Source organism: Fringilla coelebs, assembly GCF_963513975.1.
Source record: "Fringilla coelebs genome assembly, chromosome: 1".
In the NCBI taxonomy this organism is placed as follows: Eukaryota; Metazoa; Chordata; class Aves; order Passeriformes; family Fringillidae; genus Fringilla; species Fringilla coelebs.
In genome coordinates, this window is record NC_140028.1 from 48,185,070 (window position 1) to 48,205,451 (window position 20,382).

The 20,382-nt window shown below is 45.9% G+C and overlaps 1 protein-coding gene across 3 annotated transcripts in view; it reads right to left on the reverse strand.

The window, feature by feature from the left end:
* The window catches only part of CABLES1 (Cdk5 and Abl enzyme substrate 1), a 70,444-nt gene extending 54,899 nt beyond the window's left edge, over nucleotides 1-15,545 (reverse strand). For all 3 annotated transcript variants that reach the window (XM_084218697.1, XM_084218698.1, XM_084218696.1), the window contains exon 1: nucleotides 14,932-15,545. In XM_084218697.1, the coding sequence (XP_084074823.1) occupies nucleotides 14,932-15,446 (515 nt within the window). In that variant the 5' untranslated portion in view covers nucleotides 15,447-15,545. The remainder of the gene's footprint in view (nucleotides 1-14,931) is intronic.
* Nucleotides 15,546-20,382: the final 4,837 nt, after the last annotated feature.

Genomic DNA, 20,382 nt, shown 5'->3' on the forward strand with positions numbered 1-20,382 from the left:
CACTAAAAGCAGCACTGCAATGGGCACAGTTGTTACCACTTCCATGGTGATATCCAGCATTTTCCAGAGAGCCTCATCTCCATGAAAATGTATACAAAAAGACTCTGCATGTGCTTATGCTGCATTCAGTATTCATTGCAGATTCTCTGAAAGTGGAAGGCATGAGAGACCTGTGACTCTGTTTAAACAACAAAAACAAAGCTAAAACACATTAAACATTCAAGAATTTCTGTGAATCCTTAATGAATCTTATTTTCTGCCTTCTGTTATGTGGCTCTTTAGGGGTACATCTTTTTAATTTTTTTTTAATCTTGAAAGCTAGAAACTTTGTCAAAATGTCAGAATGCAAGGGGATTAGACTGAGCATTTCCACCTCTTCTCAACAATCCGCTGACTTTGAAAAGTCTCTATCATAGATTAGAAGACTGTGGAGCTGGAAATATTGGAATAACTTCCTCTACCACAAAGATGGATAGGAGACACGGGACCCTTTATCAGGTCATGTCACTCAGAAATGTTACTAATGTCTCTAACCATCATGAAGAAATATATTAAAATCTTATGCAGAAAGAAAAGAAATAAAACCTGAGTCCCTGAAAATGGATAATATTGATCTGGCTCCCCTACTCCATTCAATCAGTTAAGCTGTGTACTTCTGAAAGCTGAAAAAATTAAACGTGGGAGTAATATGAGAGCCAAGGCAGACCTCTGTGCTGGCTTAACCCAGCAGCTATTTGAGTTTAAGGTGGTACTTTGGGTTGTGAAATTAAATCTTGGAATTTTGAACATATTTGTTTCAGTGAGCCTCTGCTTTGGAGCCACTAATCCTTTTAATTGCCCCAAATCACCTAGAGGCACCTCCAGGCAGAAAAATCTTTCCTCTATAAGCAGCATTATGCAGACAACAAAACCCTTAAAGGTAAAACCAGCTGGGGAAAGTCTGATAGCAGCACCATCATGTCTTCTTAGATTAAGTATATTAAAAAGAACTTAAAGCAAGAAGTGCCTTGAAAAAAAATCTATTTTTGACCCCACTTTGGTAAAAATGATTTTTTTGTCATGGACTTCAGATTTAGTGTCCAGTATTCTTGCAGGCAACATTCAGCTTTCAGTATCACAAGAACTAATTGCACACATTCATTTACAAGAACATCTCAAAACTTTCCCTCTAAGATTTTAAAATACACCAGCTTAGTAGTGCAAAGAAGTCACTTATACTGATAAATGGTTCCAATCCTGTAAAAACTCAACACACTTCAGTATTCTTAACAAAGGTGCTAACTGCATGACTAATGATGCATTTCTGCAGAGACCTCAGCTGATGGGGCTCATGCCTAAATCAAAACTACAAAGCTACTAAATTTTACTATTTTAGGTAATGTCTTTATGAGTCAAAGGCAACAAGTTACCTGGAAAAGTAAGACTGAACATATTTGCAAGTGTTTGCAGGATCAGGTTCTATTTTTATGCAACCTTTTATCAATGACAAAAGCTAATTTTAAAAATCGCCTTATTCAAGAGATGGCACTAAATATAATACAAGGAAGATTTACTTTATAACAGCCTTGAGGGTGTGTTAAAAGACACTGAAATCTATCTTTTAAAAAGGATTAAGACATATTGAGATGGCACAGACATGAAACGCAGACCGAACAACTCCAGTACAGATACTAATCATGTGAAATGGATAACCTCATAATATCACACATCTTAGATCATCTGACTTGTGTGTCTGTCTGCATATTCAACATCACAGCCCCAAGCTGAAAAAACACAGACAGAGAAGAAAGAGATTCTTGTTTCCTGGTAAAGCTTCTTGCATTAAAGAACTGAATGCAGGGCAAAAGGCCCATTCAAAAATGTGTCACAAAACACTTCACCACAGACCTAGGAGCTTTGTTGTGAGAGGAGAAAGGGAAAAAAAAAAAGGATTTTGAACAATATTGACTAATGGGATTATGTATATACAACAGTTTCCCATTCACAACACCCTCCCGGGGAGCTGAACACAAGCTCAATTTTACCTGCGCCAGTAACAGTTACATCATTTTCTGACAGATATTAAGCCAACAAGGTACAGACCACAAAGCTGCTACCAAAAATACTTAATCTTCCAAGGAAGATATCAGACAGGCAATTAAAGTAACAGTAATCCTCCCCCAAACATTACGTTTTATCATCTGTAAATGTACATCCGCAAATCTCTCTCTCTCTTTGTTTTAAGTAGGAGCCCATGAAACTTTTGGGGAGTATTTTTAGTAATTTAAAGCTTTCGAATTATATGTAATGTAATACCTGGGTAAGTAATACACAGAAAATAGTATCCTGATGACAATGTAACAACACATGAATACAAGTTGTTCAGCATCCTTTTGAGCTTGTTTGCATACAAAATCTTTTCTGTATTCATATTAGAGAGAAGGGGTATAGAGAAAGTGGCCCTAGGAGTGAGTATTCCTTCCCTTCTTTTTAATACAGGAACTAATTTTTCACCTAACCACAGCAAGCACACATGCTTTGAAGGTTTTTAAGAAAAAGAAAGGAAAAACAAAAAAACAGAGAACAAATTTGGGAGTAGAACTGCTGCAGTTCTATACAGGAAAAACTGTGTTTTAGCAACCAGAAAAACTTATTCGTGCACCTCACAAAGAATAAGTACAGCTATGAATACAGAATAAACATCCTTGATTGTACTAATAAGAACAAATATAATGTAGACACACAGCTATTGTTTGAAGAAAAGCACATCCAAAGCTTGCACAGTGACAGCTCCAGCCCCCTGCCATGCTCCGTCAGGCACTGCACAGCCTTGCAGACTGTCAGGACAATGTCAGCAAGGAAAGGGATGGCCAAGTAACCTGATGGTCACCACCATGAGCCTGTGGTGAAGCTTTCCAGGGCAAGGAGGTGTCAGGAGGCTGCAGCAGCGGGGAGGAGAGAAGACATGGGGTGTGAAGCCCATGCTGAGGGTCCCCCACAGGCATTGTTGTGGGGCAGTGAGTAGCACTACCAGCAGTGGTAGTTGGGATACTCGATCTGGCAGCAGGAAACCACCTCCACAAATTCAACAAGTAAAACGAGGGATGCAAGTGCAAACAGAACAGCACTCAGCTACCTGTGGCAGAGCAACAATGAGAACTGTGAAGAGAAGATTTCCTTCCCTGGTAGGATGTGCTAACTGCTATTTGGAAAACAGGAGATTCATACACCTTTATTTTTCAGTTTGAAGCAGCAGGATAATAATCTGTCCAGATATGGAACCAAAGCCACACTTCCGTTGCTGTCTCTTCAACTGCCCAAGAACCCACAGCATTTTCCGTCCTTCCCAGTAGTCTCTGCAGAGGAAGAAGGTTGAACAAAGTGCCACTATACAAGGGCCATGGCCCCCACAGCCACAGGAAAAAAAACAGATTATGCAAAACTTGCACTGTTTTGCTTCTGTCACCCTTTGCCTCCTCAGACCTGAACAATAATGAGCTTGTCTAGCACGGAGGAAAGGGTGGAATGGCTTTGTGCTTGGATGGGTCAGAACAGATAAACGCAGAGATGTGCTGGCCAAACCCCGCTTGCATCTGGTTGGAATAAGGAAGAAACACAAAGGTGCTTCTCACAAGGGTGAGAAGCTGCAAACAGCAGAGAAGACCACAACCCTCCCCCTCTGTGCCTTGGTGTGGTTCCCCCTGGCAAATCTCATGATACGACATGAAGGCTCATTTGGTAGCTACTTACATAGCAGTCACAGGTAAAATTTACCTTATTGCTTCCACTGAAAGTGAAATCAGCTATACTTTGTATAAAAGTGGAGCTGTTTATTTTATTTTTATTTAAAAAAATGAGCCCCCCTTGCCAGACCACACAAACAGAAACCACTACTTCCTCAGTTACTGCATGCTCAGCTCTAAAAAAAGCCCCGGACAAGAGCAAAACCATGCTGTGTATGACATCAGACTGCCACACTGATCAAGCTCAAACTGCCATCAACACACAATGGCAGTTTTGAAATTTTGAAATTTTGGTTTTCCTGTTTCACCAGAAATATGTCTGTTAACGTGAACAACTTAATAAAAAAATATAATATCTATTTTTTCAGAATCTACCACATTACAAAGTTAAAATCTAGAGAGCCCACAAATGACCAGTAAAAAGATAACAGTTCCCTCCCCACATCACCAGGGATGTGAATCAAGTTTTCACTACCATAACCCCTCATCTTGGAAAGTGGTTGTGAGGGTCAAGAGCCTCTCAAAAGAAGGTTTCTTCTAACATATGAAAAAGACACACACACAAAAAAAACAAACATCAAAACAAACAAATAAAAAAACAGGCAAGACAGTGTTGAAATATTCCTGGGGAATCGCACAAAACAAAGAACAGCAACAACTGCAAGGTGAGTGCCAGTTACACAAAAGAACGTGCCACCCTTCACCGCTGCTATCACATTCATTTATCCAGTAAGATATTCAAGATATGCAATTGCTGGAAGGGCTGGAAATACTACCTCTGCACTTAAAATAGAAAAGACAGGTCTAATCGTGTTCTCATTTGTACCTGAGCAACCCTGAAATTAATTCAAAGGTTGGTCGTTTTCAGATGCCCTGATCCTTGCAAACAGGCAGCGGCTTACAAGCACTTTTTCACGCCTGCCTCTTTGCTCTCAGCCCATCCTCCTCAAGGGAGTGAATTCCAGTTACAACCCACACCCTTCTGCAGTGCCCTACTACGCTAAACAGGTCTTGGGCTTGGGGCTTAGCTCCTAAGGAACATGGAGGAGTGATGGCATTTTGTACAGCACTGAGCACAGCACCGGTACTGCGCTGGGAAAAACATCCTCGCTCCTGCTGCAACGCTACATCTTCCAGGAGAAGGAAGCCTGCGAGCTCACAAACACACTGCGAGAAAATGCACATTTCCATTCACATCATCTGTTCAACCTTCCCACAGAGTGTGAGGGCAGCAACAGAAAGCACTGCCTTGAAAGTGCCTGCTCAAGGGTGCTGGCAGATTGATACGATTTGCGGGTTTCATTTTCAACGCATCTGCTCAAAGTTGCTCCCTGCTGCACCCCAGCATTATCTTTGCCTCGAATAGCCTTACATCAATAATGAAACTAATGAACAAACGAGAAACTAGCATTTCTAATAATCTCTTTAAAACAAACAGAAGCAAAAAGCCTGGGACAATGAAGTCTGTTCCTTAAGACAAATGTGTGCAGTCACTTGCTACTTGCGAGGCTGCTCTCGAGTTCTGCAGTACAGGTACCTTTAGAGTGCCTTCTAAAATAGAAGAATATTTTATCTTGAGGCAAGTCATGCACATGGAAAAATACGGATTTTCCAAATAAATCTCAAAGGTCACAATGGAGGTACTTGACAGTGGCACTTTGTGTTCTGCTGTAAATAATTCTGCCTTTTTAAGCAACCACCTCTGAGCTGCCACTTCTTCTGGATTAGCTTATGCTAAAAGATGGGATTCTACAAAGCAGTGAACACCACCAATTAAAAAGTAAACCCAGTCTTGCTTTAGGAAAACAGCCTCATAAAATTAAAGGAGGTTCCACAATGCTGAAGACAGAGGGTTACATGAAATCCATTTTTAAAAATACAAACACAACCCTTTGTGTTTTAAAGGCCACACTTCCAAGTCTATTAATAGCAGATGGAGAGTTTTCCACACCTTTTTACATAACCTGATGCAGCACCTGCATGACACACCTACCTAAGCCATTAAACTGCACTTTGCACTGTAGCACCTGAAAGCTGTTTTGCCTCTTCCTGTTATCCAAAACGACACCTCCATGTTTTCTAGTCAGAAATGGTATCACTCACTTAACTAAAGTCAGGGAACTGCAGAGCGTGCTTGTAACTACCAAGCCTCCTCAACTGTGCCCACGTCCCAGGTAACAAGATGGGTGTCTTCATTTTCAAATAGCTGTCACCTAATGAGGACTTCACTCCCTGTTGTGCCCATCCACCACACCCCATGGACACGTGGACAATACTTCTGTCACCCAGCATTTGTCTGGGTGTAGCTGATTGCAACCTTGACTGGAAAAGGAGGAAATTAATTTCCCTTTATGTTGGTTCTGTAGGTACTAACAGAGGTGCAGAAGCAGCAGGAAAATAAAAGTTTGACAAAACCACAAGGAATAAAGGTGGTGAGTTAAAACCCCAGAAAGATATTTTCAAGATACATTTCAGACCACAGCTGACATCTAGCTTCTGCTTTATGCTCCACCCTTCAGACAGGCTGAGTGGAGTGAGGTGGGAAGTGCAGGTTCCTAGAACATGTCCTTGTGAGCAGGGAGCAATGAGAGCTCTATGAACTGTAGGTACGGGCTGCACTTGTGCATATGCAAATGTATGTATGTGATCCAAGCAGGTCTGAAAGCAAAGGGCCTTATGTGACATTCACCTCCTGGCTCCCCCTTTCTCCATCCCTACATGTGCTGGGGGTACTGCATGAAACCAGACAACCCTCCTGCTGCCACAGTGGTCCTTCCTGAGTGCCAAAGCATCCCGTCTCGTTGGGGCAGTGAGGCTCTGCTCTCCCCTCCTCCAGCACCACGCACCCAGGAACTCAAATTCAGCAGCCCTCCTTCTGAAGCAGGCTGGTGAAACTGTGCTGCTTGCACTCTCCTAAGGGCATACCACAAGGCTGGGGGTAGAATCCATTTCTCTGCTAGCAGCTGCAGTGGGCAACAGACTGCTCCAGTGCTGTGAATTCTCTCTGTAAAAAGCAATGATAATAATATCTGACCCTTCAATCATGATAAAACTAAATCCATGCCATTCTGCCAGCATGTACGCCCTGTCAAAAAGGGAGAGAACTCAGCTCAGGGTCTCTTGCCTTCTTCTCTCCCCTTTCTGGTATATGAACCTCAGTGTCATCCAACCTTGTTGGAGGGCTGGGACATCTCCCTGCACTTCCCACCCATGGCAGATCTACCAGAAACAATGATGCTGGAAATGCTAGAGCCTTCCACATTTGTCCATTCAATTTCCTCACCGGGAGTTACTAACCCTGTTAGCCACCTGCAGTAGCTCTTTCTTCATCCTGGAATGGGAAAGGAAATGATGCCCCACAGAAGGGAGAAGATAGAGAGAAACCTGTCACCAGTCTTCCCACACTACAGAAGACACAAGCAGCAAGGACAGCAACAGTGCCTGTGGTTGGTACCTACTGAGGCTGCACCACCACCACATCCCAGTATCACTTCTCTGTCCCTTGCGTACACAAAATTCTGCAGGTATGACCTGCACAGTCATGGGTGAAGCCACACACAGCACAAAGCACATGGATGGCAGAAAAAACAGCTGAGTGCAAGCAAGCTGCTGACCCAGAGGCACTGACAAATTCTTGGTGCCCAGCATCCTACCCAAAACAGAGAAAGGGAAAAGCAAGCTCAAGAGCTTCATCCCTGTTTGTTTCATACAGCTCAGTTCCAGCTACATGGCACAGAAAGAAGTCATAATGTCACCTTACAGATTTTTCCTGTTACACAATAAGGGGATTTTTTTTTTCTTTGCAGGAAAATGTATGCTTCTTTTGAATGCCTTTACCTACAAACTGATGTGCCTGTATCTGATTTGCCTTGACAGCATGTAGATTCAAAAACTTAATCATATTTACCTTGGTAATATGATTATCTCCAGGAGCACCAAAATGCAATCCATTGTTGACTGAAAAATTCTGATGGGCTTCTCTAGCTTTCCATTTTTTAATCCCACCAATACTACAGAGTCAAATCCCTGATATTGCAGAGATTTACTTACTAGGAAAACATCATACACTGGTGCTTGATTTAACTGAGCAGTTTTATATATAAGTAAACATACAGCCCAGGCTTTTCAGAATCTCTTGTCAGAGAGGACATACCTTCCTCTGTCATCCAAGACAATGAGTGGAAAACATTTCAATTGTGGGGATGAATCTTTCCCCAAACTTCAACTTCAAAAAATTGCTAGCCTGATCTGTGACAACACAGGGGAAAACACCGCTGCTAGCTAAGAACATGCAATTGTCTTTATATTCATAGATGAGGTGAAAGGTTATTTTTTTTTTTAAGACTTCTTCTAGAATAGAAGTAGACTTTGCCTCACTACTCATTCACTTCTCTATTTTCCACAACAGAAAACCCTCCTTAGGCAAACACTCTGAAACACTGCTTCTAAAAGCAGTGCTGGCTTTGAAATACATAATGAGAATAGAAAATACATTTACCATTGATGACAGGAAAGCAGTTGCTATGAATATAACACAGTAGCCCTTGTAAAGGAACCTCACAGTTCCTTAAATATGTATCCCCCTAAATATTCATATTGCACACTAAAAAGCAAATCCCAAGAGTCCTAGAAGTCTCCCACTGGCACATCACGTTTCCTCCAACTACCATTACATTTTCTTCTGCTAAATGCTCTAATGGCTCTCTTACTGCATCCTACCTTTGCAGTAAAAAAAAAAAAAAAAAAAAAAACCACACAAAAACCTCCCAAAAAACAAAACAAACAAACCCCCCCACACACATACACAGAAAAAAAACCAAAAAAAAAACCAACCAAACAAAAAAAAACCCAAAACAAAACAGAAAAAAAATAACCACAAAATCCCAAAAACTTTCAAAAGCCCTTCCTATGAAAACAAATACCATTCCTTAAATTTCTCAGCATGTTATTTGCAAACGACAGGCCATCAAGCAGATACTCTCCATATGCCAAATTATGTCATTTCCATTTTCTAGAAAGAATACTTCTCACAGCAAACTGGCAAGGATTTTTTCAGTTGGGTTGTGAAAAGAGCCAGCTCTGTGTCTTGCTGCACCTGCTGCGTTGCTAAGTCTGGTATCTGGTGGCAGCCCCACAGCCATCCATAGCAATTCTGGGTCCAGAAAAGAGCTTGTCATAAAGGCTGAGTCCACCCTCAGAGGTACTGGCAAATGTTCAAGGGTGAATTCTGTGGATATTTTATAGATTTCTGTAGACACCAGAAATTTGTCCAGTTTGCAAATAGAATCTGCTTTCCCACGCTTCCTAAGGGACAAGCTGGTGCCTACAGAAGTTTCAGTGTATCCAAATCCCAACATATAGACCAAACTTCTGCATTTTTAGGTTAAATTATAAAGAGTAGCCTTTTCATTTGTGTAGCGGAGAACTCACACTACAAGAGTAGTACAACTGAAATCAGAGGGAAAAAAATTAAAAGAATTTTTCTCATCTTTACCTTCCATCATACTCGCTGCACTACTGAGTCTCCAGACAGCCCACCTGATATCTACTTTTCTGAAACAAGGAAATCACAGAATTACTAAAGGATTGGGGTTTTTCTTTCCAGAGAGCACACTTGGAAATCTCATATTTGTGTTTTAGGTGTTTTGAACTGTTCCAAGCTAAGCGGTAACTTCCACCAGAAGAATTCTCACAGTCATAATAATTGCAGACGAAAGCACACTTCATATTCCAAAGCTATCATCAAACTATGATCTGTCATTATACTATTTATCTACCATGGAACTATGTTTTTGTCATGGTCTGGAGGGCTAGTGACTCACACAGCTGTTACCCATCTTCACCATTTCAAGGTGCTTTCAACACTACTATGGTGCAGACGACAGCTGTGTAGCAGGCTTCTAAGGAAAAGACTCCGTTTGGCTGCCTGCACAAGAGCTGGTAAAGACAAGGGTGCAAAGAAAGATCAAGTAGTGGAAATGCACTCACCACATAAGCAAACCCGCTGAAATTTGCTCCTCCTGCTCTTCTGACAGCTAATGAGGGGCCACTGCACATCAGCCAAGCACCTGCGTTATAACCACAGCACCTCACATGGCAAGGCTGGACCTAGAAAGCTTTGAATTGGCAGCCAGTGAGGGCAAACAGGACTTTTCACGTGTTACCAGCTCAGGTCTCTTCACGGGGGTTAATGTGCACCCACCCCGGTATTTCCCTCTCACCTGTCCAGCTCCAAGGCTGCCTCACTCTGAAACCTGCAGAGTCGTGAGGCTCTGGCAGACACAGCTGCCTCTCAGCCTCTGTCCCTCTGTGAAGCTCTCTAATTAATTCCCTAGTACTCATGAACAACGTGTTCTGTCCCACTGTTCTACTCTTCAGAACTGACAGCAAAGGTTTTTCCTTGTCTGATGAATATTAACCTTTTTTATCTGACAGAGATGCTCACTAAATAGTATAATAAGAGCCTAAAATATGCCACAGCAAATTCCTGTGGGATTTCTTTTTAATATCTGGTGTCCTAAGGGAACAAGGGCTACTGCATCTATGGTGTCCATCCACGTGTGTGTCATCCTACTCCAGCGACTTCTCAACCACTAGTCAGCTTCAGCTAACACCGGGAAGATGACCCCATTTCCACCAGGTTCAAAGGAAGTAACACAGGGAGGCACAAACACCTGCACCCTGAGCAAGGGAAATGGCAGGCAGGGACCAGTGGTGGTGAAAGCCAGTCCCTGCAGTCTGGGGCTGGCCATGCTCAGCACAGGCCCAGCTCAGAGAGCCCAGCAGCACCAGTGAGTGCCCCTGCACAGCTCGTGGCGAGGTGAGGACCCAGCCTCTCAGCGTGCTCGTGCTGAAGGACGTGCTCCTTACAGGACTCATGGAGCAGCTTGTACACTGTGAGCTACCACTGAAACAGCCCTTATTGTCCGAGCCTTAACCCTGCTGCTGAACATTCCCCCTTCAGGGAGGCACAAGAATTTAGCCTCCTGAAGTGACCGCTGAGGTCAACAAGCATCCCTTTCTTTAGAGCCAGCAGCTATCAGTGGTATACAAGGTCACACACCTAAGAAAAGACTTTGTTCAGCATGTGCACTTCCCACTGACTTCTCAGACCATTAAATCACTGTTAAATCACTGTTTTCATGCTATGCTTGTATACATCATTCTGAAATTCAGGCTGCCCAAAGGCTTTAGGTTCAGTGAATAGCAGAGTGTCCATCGCACACTAAAGGGCTGATGTGTCTCCAGCGGCTCACAAGCCACCTCCTGATGCTGGGATGACCCCACGGGGTGGAGGGTGCCCCCAGCTCTTTGTTCTGCTCCCCTTTCAGGACTCTGCCTGTAAGACACTTGTTTCTGAGAGATTCTTCTTTTGTCTCTTGCGTGTTCAGTTTGGAGGCATCTTCTGCTGTGGGCTGAAACTGCACTGCCTGCCTGCCCAGAACTGGATTCTGACCTCTCAGCCCTCCTCACAAATACTTAATAGCAGGATTCAGCATCCTGGAGGCTTCCTCCAGCACTAGCAACCCACTGAACTTTGCAAACCAAATGCATCTCTGTCCTTTCTAATAGGCAGAAATAAATTGAATTTTCACAAGCTTTACTAACTGTAAATTAATTTTAGAATTAATCAGGAAATGAGATATATTGTAGGTCAGTAAATTCTGAAGAAAAATCTATTTGGACCATGATAACTTCAGTGTCCTTCTGAGTGGACCTCTCCTCAGTGATTATTCAGCATTCACTCTTCCCTTGCTTCCCAGCACCTGCTGCTCCCAGAAGGAATTCTTCTGCCCATCTGCCTTCAAACCTGACATGGTGGTGACACAGACAAATGCAACTGTAAGCAACGTTTGCACTCCAAACCAATTTGCTTCCTTAGCAAAACAGAAAAAAATCCAAAACCAAACAACACAAAAAAAGAGCATGTGCTTTTTTCTAACCACCTGGCCCACTAGAAAAGGAAACTTCACATATGGAAACAGCAATATTTTTCCCAGAGAAAACTATGGCAAGAAGAACTCTAGGCATACACAAAACCAGGTACCCGGATCATCCCCTAATCCACAGGATGTGCAATTATTTTAAACCAGTGTTGCTAAAACCTGGCTTCAGAGAACTCCTCGCTAATTTCAGATTATTCTATTAAAATTAATTATAATTTCACATGAAAGAAACCCTGGCCCTAGCTTCTAATAAACTCAGGTCCTTGTCCACCTATTCACCACAAATTAAAATAAACTCCTGCAGGAAGACAGGAGCCTTTGGCACCAACCAGCCAACTTCTGAACATGCTTATTTTTTGCCATTTACATATAATTACATACTAGCCTCCAAGCAGCTAGAAGCTCCATGTTCCTTTTTTGTATTGTTTGTTTCTTGTGAATACACATAGAGCACAAACCCAAACCACATTAATGATAACCTTGTTAAATATAAACTAGTATGCAATTATACAAACTGCTAACACAAACAAAAAAGCCAGGGAACTCTGATTATATGTTCACAAAGGTTTCTGAAAACCAAATAAAAATAACAACATAAGGCAACCTGTCTTGCCTGATACTGTAACAGAAAAAGGTTTCACGTTTGTGTCTCAGCACACAGGACTAGTCTGTCAAACAACTCAAACTCAATTTCAAGCTCAGTCACTGCAAGGAGAGCAGAAGGGTGGGAGGAAAGGTGCACACGTGAACTACCAAAAAAATCTAATTTTCCTCTCTGCATCATCCTTCAGATGAGCTAATGCCCATCCCTAGGCAGGTGCTGTGACTTTCACCCTGTCACCCTGAGAAGGGCTGCCTGTGTGCTGGGGATTTGGCTCCTTCCTCTCCATTAAGAGAGCAGCAGAAGGGCTGCTCGAACCCTCTGTTCTTGGGCTTGTGCCAGCCCGGTACATGCCTGTGATTTAACTTCTATGCAGCCACGGGTGAAGCCAGCAACCAGAGCTCCTACCACACCTCTTCATTAAGAAGATGAGCTGCTAACGTTCTGTGCAAGCTCTGTGGTCTGCAGCTGCCCGTTCCTGGTGTTTAAAAATATATACCTTTCCCAGAACAGAAACAGATCCACTGAAGGCAAAGTCTGCCCTGGACTGCACATGTGCAGCATCAGGACAGCCAGCAAAGGCAGGGGACATTACCGGAGCTCTCCCACACCAGGGTCAGCCTTAAGCAAGTGCTACACTGGAAAGCCTTGTACTTGTCACTGGAGTAATGCAAAGTCTTCACAACAACTCAATCCAGCTCTCAAGAAAACAAAACAGTATGAGAAGAACAGCACTTTCCTTGCAGCCTGCATCACAAGAAATTATTTGGCACAAATGACAGCCACCCTAGGACTGGAGCAGCATCTTAGAAAGGCTTCCCTAGGTGACTTCCCTTGCCATGGACTTGGGCTATCCATTCAGTTTGTTTGCATGCTAGCAGCGCAGCTGAACTTGCCAGAACCTGGATGTCTAGGTTGTAAACAAGAACAGCAATTACCTTTCCCTCTTAAACTCCACTCTGTTTTCAGGTAATAAAAAAACCAAACCAACAACCAAAAAACCCCACATAGGTTGTGGTAGGAGATCTTCAGAAAGTGGGGAAAAAGGAACAAGGGGAAAAAATGACTGGAAGAGGAAGGGCTAAGTGAAGTGATACCAATGAGATCTAAGCATCCTTCCCAGAACCAAACACAGGATAAAAGCATGCAAGAAACCAAACCCAAGGATGATCCCTAGGAATCAAGAAAATTAATACTGGACTCCTGCATCAATAATAAATTTACTAAGTAGAAGGTCAAGAAGAACCCAGTCTCTCTAATGCTTAGTTGAAGAGTAGAAAATCAATTTCCAAATCATGGTGGGTGGGTCACTTCTCCCCCACAAAGCTGTGTGCAGAATCACATCACAGACTAAAATGCATGAGGTGAGTGTGTGTGACACAGCTGTGCAGTTGATCCATGGAGCAATTAGAGGGTTGTCACTGCAGAAAATGTTTTGAGAGAGACATGGCTGGGAGAAGAAGGGTGGTAACTCACCAGCAGGCATGCTACTTGGGAAGGTGGGGCTCCCTCTAGCACAGCACTGAAAAGGGGCTCAAAAAAACCACCAGTACAACCCAGATGGAAGGGGGGAAAAAAACCCAAACAACCAACAGTGGGGCATGCACCTAAGATAAATTTCCCCTGGAATACTTCCAATTCCTCCAAGCTGGTTGGTTTTGAAAGGGACTTTTCTACAGCGATCTATGCTCAATTACCCTTATAAACCCTTGCAATAACATGTGACTCAAAGTCTACCTATTTGTCCAAGGGAGAAACAAGGAGGGAGTGTGGCAAATGGGGAATGTGGGAGTGGCTGCCTATGTGGGCTTGGGGAGCACAGTCATTTCCTCCAGCTTCTTCCCCCTCTCCGTCTTTGATATCTGAGTATGTTGTTGAGGAAGTGAAGGAAGGTGATTTTGTACCCACAGGCATTCACACATTTTTACATGATTGCACCTTCTTAGCCAGAAGTCTCAGCTTGAGAGCTGAAGCAGGTGAGGCTATTCCTTCGGGAATTAAAAGGCAAAAGAGTACCCGGCGGCAAGAAATGATCCAAAGGAACAAAGTGCTTGGAGATAAAGAGCTTATTTAGGGTGGTAGCGAGACGCTGCTTAAACCATGCGCTCGCACCGTAATCCGTGGATTTCGACGCAAAGATTTCCTTCCCCCTTGTGGGCTACCAGACCTGGCTACAGCTCACTTGACTCAGAGCCGGTTCCCAGCCTGCTCTCTTTAGGACAGGCAGCACGGCGGGCCGAATCCGCCACCAGTCGGGAGAGCGGGGTGACAGCCGCTGCGCTGCTGGGCTGGGCTGGGCTGCGGCGGGCACGGCGGCTGTGCAGCCGCACGCCCGCACTGCTGAGCGGCAGAGAAACTTTTAGCCACTCGCGCCCAGGCGGGACCGACCGACGGACGGACTGCTGCCGCCCGGGAGGCTCGGGCACCTCCGCTGACCTGCCCCTGCACGTTCGCATATCCCTGCCGCGGCTGCCCCGGCCGGACGGCAGCGGAGCCAGCCCCGCGGAGGGAGGCTCCCGCCCCGCGGCTATCGGGCCTCCCTCTCCCCACGGCTTCCCCCGGCCGCCCGGTGGCCGTGCCCGCCCTTACCGAGCCCATCGCCATCCTGCGCATCCCTTATCCCCGCATGCCGAGCATCCCTCATCCCCGCGGCGCTGCTTACCGGGACCGCTGCAGCTCGAAGGCGGCGACGGGGCCGGGCTGCCCCAGCTCTCCGCTGCCGCCGATGCTGCCCTGGGGGCTGGTGCGGCCGAAGGGCGCCGGCAGCACCCCCGCCGTGAAGGAGTTGAGGCGGCCGCGGCTGCCCGCCGCCGCGGCGCCCAGGAAGACGGCGGGCGGCACCTGCACCGCGGCGAAGGCGTCCTCCTCCTCCTCCTCGTCTTCCTCCTCCTCCGGGGGCTCGGCGGGTGCCGCCGGGGGGCTGCCCAGCCGCGGCGGCGGCTGCGCCTGGCGGGGCCGGGCGGCGGGGCCGTCGTTGCCCGGCGGCGGGGGCCGCCCGTCGAGGGAGATGCTGGTGAGGAAGGAGAGCGCGGCCTGCCTGCGGCGGGGGTCGCTGCGCGCCGGCGGCGGCGGCTGCGGCGGCGGCTGCGGCGCTTTCCTGGGGCAGGGCTCCGCCGGCGGCGGCAGGGGCCCGGCGGCGGGACTGCCAGGGCTGGCGGCGGTGGCGGCCGCCGCCATTGTCGGCCGGCTCCCCCTCCCCTCGCCGCTGGCCGGGCGCTGCCTCTCGCTGCCGGCCCGTCAGGCGGGCGGGCGGCGGGGCATGGGCGCCGCGGTCCCTGCGGGGTGCATGGGGGTGTCGAGGGGTGCGCTCCGCCCGGCCGCGCCGCGCTGCCCCGGGCCCCTGCCGCCCGCCCGCTCTGTATTTATAGGTGCAGCAGCCGCGCCGCCGAGCGCCCTGTGCAATAACACGGCAATCACGTGTGGGAAACGGGGCGCTGGAGGAAAACAAAAGCCCGGCCAGCAGCCCGGAGGAGGAGGGAGAAGGGTGGGTCTCGGCGAGCTCCCTCCTTTCAACCTCTCTCTCTTTTTTTTTTTTTTCTTCCCTTTCACCCCCTTCCCTCCTCCTCCTCCTCCTCTTTTTCCCTTCCTGGATGCGTGGGGGCGGGCGGGAGCCGGGGAAGGTGGAGTCTGTGCCCGTAGTACTCGGCACATGGCTCTCGGAGCCCGGCACAGACCGCCCCGGACCGCGGGCTGCGGCTCCGCCCGGCCCGGCCCGTCTGCGGCACCGGGAGCGGCCCTGGGAGCGGCGCCGGGATGCAGCCCTGGCGCTGCCCGCTGGTTTTCCCGGTTGGGGGCTGGTGCCCGGGGCAGCCGCTGGTAGTGCCCGATGGGCACGGAGGACAGTAGGGGACGGGGAGCGGCCCCCGGGGATGCGCTTGAATGCCGACGGTGCGTTCTGCGATGCGGCAAACCTGGGCTGTCCCGGTCCCTGCTGCCCCTCCTGCAATCTGAGGCGTGCGAGTGCCTCTGTGTGTGCAAGTAACATCTCACGGGTTCCCTAGTACAAACATTAAAGTAACCTCCTCCCCAGCCTTTCCTTCAACTCCGTCCCCAACCCTTCCCTCTCCCCTGCACCAGAAAAAGCGCATTGCTTTGCTCTTTCCCAAAAGGGCATATAGCCCAAGCCCCAAATATCTGTATTTGTGTCCTCCCCAAAGTGAAGGCTGTTGAGCAGCTGACTGCAGGTCTGCACCGTCTGCAGCTGTGGCTTGCGAAGGCGGGTGCCCAGTCCACCTCAGCATCGAGCTCCTTCATTCCTTCATTACTTTATTGTGATCAACTCAACCGTGCTACAGGCGTGCTTGTCCTGTGATGATAATTTCATCAACGGCTTATGTAAGGGTTGGATAACAGATACATACAAACAGAGGAACATATGGTTGTCGCAAGATAGCAACACGCGCTTTCTTCACAAAGCATTACAATGGCTTGTATTGCATTCCAGTTATAGCTGGTGGATGATTCACAAGCGATCCCAAACGGTCACAAAATATTGTGACGTCTCCTAGAATTTTATCAGAACCTTGCTAATTTGATGATTAAAACAAAAAGATTGATCAGAAAGGAGAACCTGATCCCATTGTTAGAGGAAGCTATGGACGCAGGTACGTGTTTCTCTCAAAAGTGATATTTTGAACATTCAAAGATCTTAGAATCGCGCTCTGTGACTTGGATTTACTTCAGAACCTTTGGCCTCTACTAACACTGAGTACCACAACCCCCGAACTTAGGCACCAAGTCTCTGGGGTGTGCTACTTTTTTGGTAAGGGACACTACATGGACAGCATCCTGAGCAGGAGCAGTGAGGAAGGGAAGGGGAAATGATGGAGGAAAGAGATGTTTTCCAGATCACACCTTCTTAGAGAGGTAGGTGAGTGCTAGTTTGAGATGGACATTCTCATTTCAGCTTGCTCTCTCGAGGTTTACACTGGTTTTTTCTTTCTTACCAGAGGGTACTTCTGTGCCTGTCCCTGTGGCATGTCAAGGATGGATCATTTGGATGGAAAGTGGGTAGGCCAGAGTGCTAAACTCTCCTCCCCAGAAAAAAGCCTAACTGACTTGTCCCATCTGTTGGAAGGATGCTCTGTTCCCCTGTGGTTGCAAAGTGGTTCCTTCAAACTTCTGTTTTGGAGAGGAAGGCTGAGGAATTTCATGCCTGACACCTTCATTTGATGGTAATGCCTTTTTCTGACCAAAGGCATTGTCCCTGCAGTGGTAACCAGTGAGATGTCAGGGCACTAATGCACTTGGCTCCTGTGGGAGTTCCAGGCTTCTTTTGCCACTTCTAAAGGAGTTCAGGACTTTTTGGAGGAGGACTCCTGGGTCACAGAAAAATGTCACAGCTCTGTAGCCTGTTAGTTGGTGTGTTACTAAATGCTTACCCCTGGTCCAGGGACTACTACCAAATGGTAAATAGGTCATGGAACTCAGGCCTCCCACCTTGGAGCCAAGTAAGATATACACTGGGATATTTTTTTCCTCTTTCTTTTCTGAGGGGCAGCAGCAACAGTGTGTATTTTCCTCTGGAGCTCAAAAACTCTGTACAATGGCAATGGAGTGCTGGTGTATATTTCCCAAATTCAGCTTCTCACAGTACACAGGTCTGGGAAACAGAACCACCACCAAAATGCCAGATAGGGTTCCAGAGGTTGGTTTAACTTAGGACATTTTTATGAGGGCAGAAGTGTGCACTCCTTTCACAGGATTACTCTTGTGATAAATTGAGATAAATTTCTATCTGTTGGAAGCATTATTTTAAATGAAGCCACAGCCTCTGGTTTAGAGCTCCTCTGCAGCTGACCCAGAGGGAAATGTTAGCCCTTCCCTTGTCCGTGTGTGCATCTGAATGATTTGGCACCTGAATTCTACAAAATAATTTTTTACAGTCTCTGCTGTCAGGAACATTTATGTGGTGGTTGAGCCTATCAAAATGCTTACATCAAAATTAGAGTGGTCAGGATAGATTGTCGGTCTTTGCAGGCCTGGCTCATCCAGCTGAGCTTACTTTGTCTCTTTGCAAAGTGCTTGTCTGTGCCCACTAGCCTAAATCCTCCCATGGACCCAAACAGGTGCTCTGGTCTAATATGCACAAGCTGCCTCTGGGGGATACTGTCTTTTCCAAAAATCACACTGAATGTTGGTTAAAGCATCTCTTCTATTGCAAGTGAAAATAAACCCATTTGAGAAAGCCACATACAAGGAGAAAATTACTTTTCCAGTCTGAAGCTATTTTTGATAAAAAGTGGGGTACCCACAGTACAAAGATAATTGGCACGTTAGAAATACCCGGTTCTATATTTATACATTTAGTAGCAAATTTAAATTAATGTGCACAACATAATACAGATTTTGTTTCCAGTTACTTATGTCCTCTTGATCTGTGCTTAGCAAAACTTTATGTGAAAGCATGAGCTATAGAAGTCCTGTGTGCTGGAGGATATGTGAAAATGTTAAACAAATTGATTTTGCTGGTTGAAACTTTTTTGTTTGATGGAGAAGCAGTGGTTGACTGGAGGAAATAGCAAAGTTGAAAGGAAAACCAAAAAGGCACATTCTGTAAGCTTGCTTCTGTGACTGTTTTCTCAATAATTTCCTTCTCCAAGTTCTCTTCCAACCAACCAGCTCTACCCAAGTGCAAGTAAATGTTTTTATTTCAGAGGTCACAGGCTTATGTAAATGGTTAGATGACAAGTGGTAATGGGAGTGATGGAGCATGATGGCTTTTTCATCCAGTGCACCAAGACCTGCAAGATAGACTCATTGGTTGTGGGTGTTCAGAGGCAGCATGGAATTTGGGGGTCCTTTTAACACAAGTGATGGAGAGACTTTCTTTGTAGAGATTGAAGAGGGCGGAGGGAGTTTGGATAAAAACAGAAGCTCGGCAGTTTACCTTTCTGAAGAATGGGATTAGAGAAATGGTGTCTCTACATACCTGCCCTCAGAGGAAAGTTAACACATGTGTAGAATCCTCATGTTGTCTTTGGTATAGTTTAAATGGTGTGGGTGCAGTCCTACTGCAAGGCAAGTGTGTGGCCAGCAGGATGTGAAAAGCCAGCCAGAAAAGCCACAGACCTTGAGCTAAAGCTGGGGTCCTGAGTAGTTTGTCAGGCCAAGCTAAAAAATATCTTTGCAGATGAGTTGAAAACTTCACCCAGGATTTGAGTTAGAGGCAAGATTTGTGCTTTACTGAGAGTTAACTCTGTGAGAATAACCAGTCCTGAGTCACCAGTGTGAGTCACCAGGCTGGTTCTTGAGTGACTTCTGCACAGTGCTTGCCTGCTTTGGGGACAAAAACAAGTTTCTTATTGTCACTGGTACTTGTTAGAGCTGCAGGACCTAGGGAGCTAGGGGGAAGAGTAAATGCAATTGGTATTTGTAATTTTGACAGTCTTGTTTTCTGACTGTCAGGCTCAGTCAGGTCATGCTGTTGTGTGAAGTTCAGCAAAGATGTCTGGTGATAGTGCTCCTGTAGGTGAGAACAGAGATCATTATTACCAGTGGTCTTGGATATCGCTATCGGATCCCCATAGCCAGGCAGAGTGCCTGTAGCCTGTGAGTACTCTAATCTTGCTGTGCAAGACTTTGGAGAAACAATCCAAATCCAGTCTTTATAAACACTTTCTTTTTCCTTTACTTTGCAGAAGAGAATTGCACTTCAAAAGGGGAAAGCAGCTGTAACATTGGAGAAAGATTTGGAATGTGAATTTAATAATCCTTCTGTTTAGAAGGAGTGTCTGGCAGAAAAAAAAGTTGGGGGAGTTGGAAGAAACTTCACTGAGACCCATAGTTAAGAATGGAAATTGGATAAAGACAGTACAAATTCTTTACAAAAGACTAATACTGCATCTGGATAGCAAGACTTGTTTTAGTGCCAGGCCCAAACCTTCAGTCTGTTGTAAATTTAGCCTGATTCTTGGAAATGCTAAGTGCTTGTGCTTTTCACTGCTGATTTTTGAGGAGCCTGAATGTTTTGCTTGTTAAGGGTCACCTTTGCTAATTGAAATGTAGAATTCTGACAGTCAGAAGAGTGTCACCTTCTTGGAAAAGCAGTGTTCCTTTGGTAGGATTGGTCCACGCTTGCCTCTCTGTGCAGAACCTAATTTTGCTTGCATCA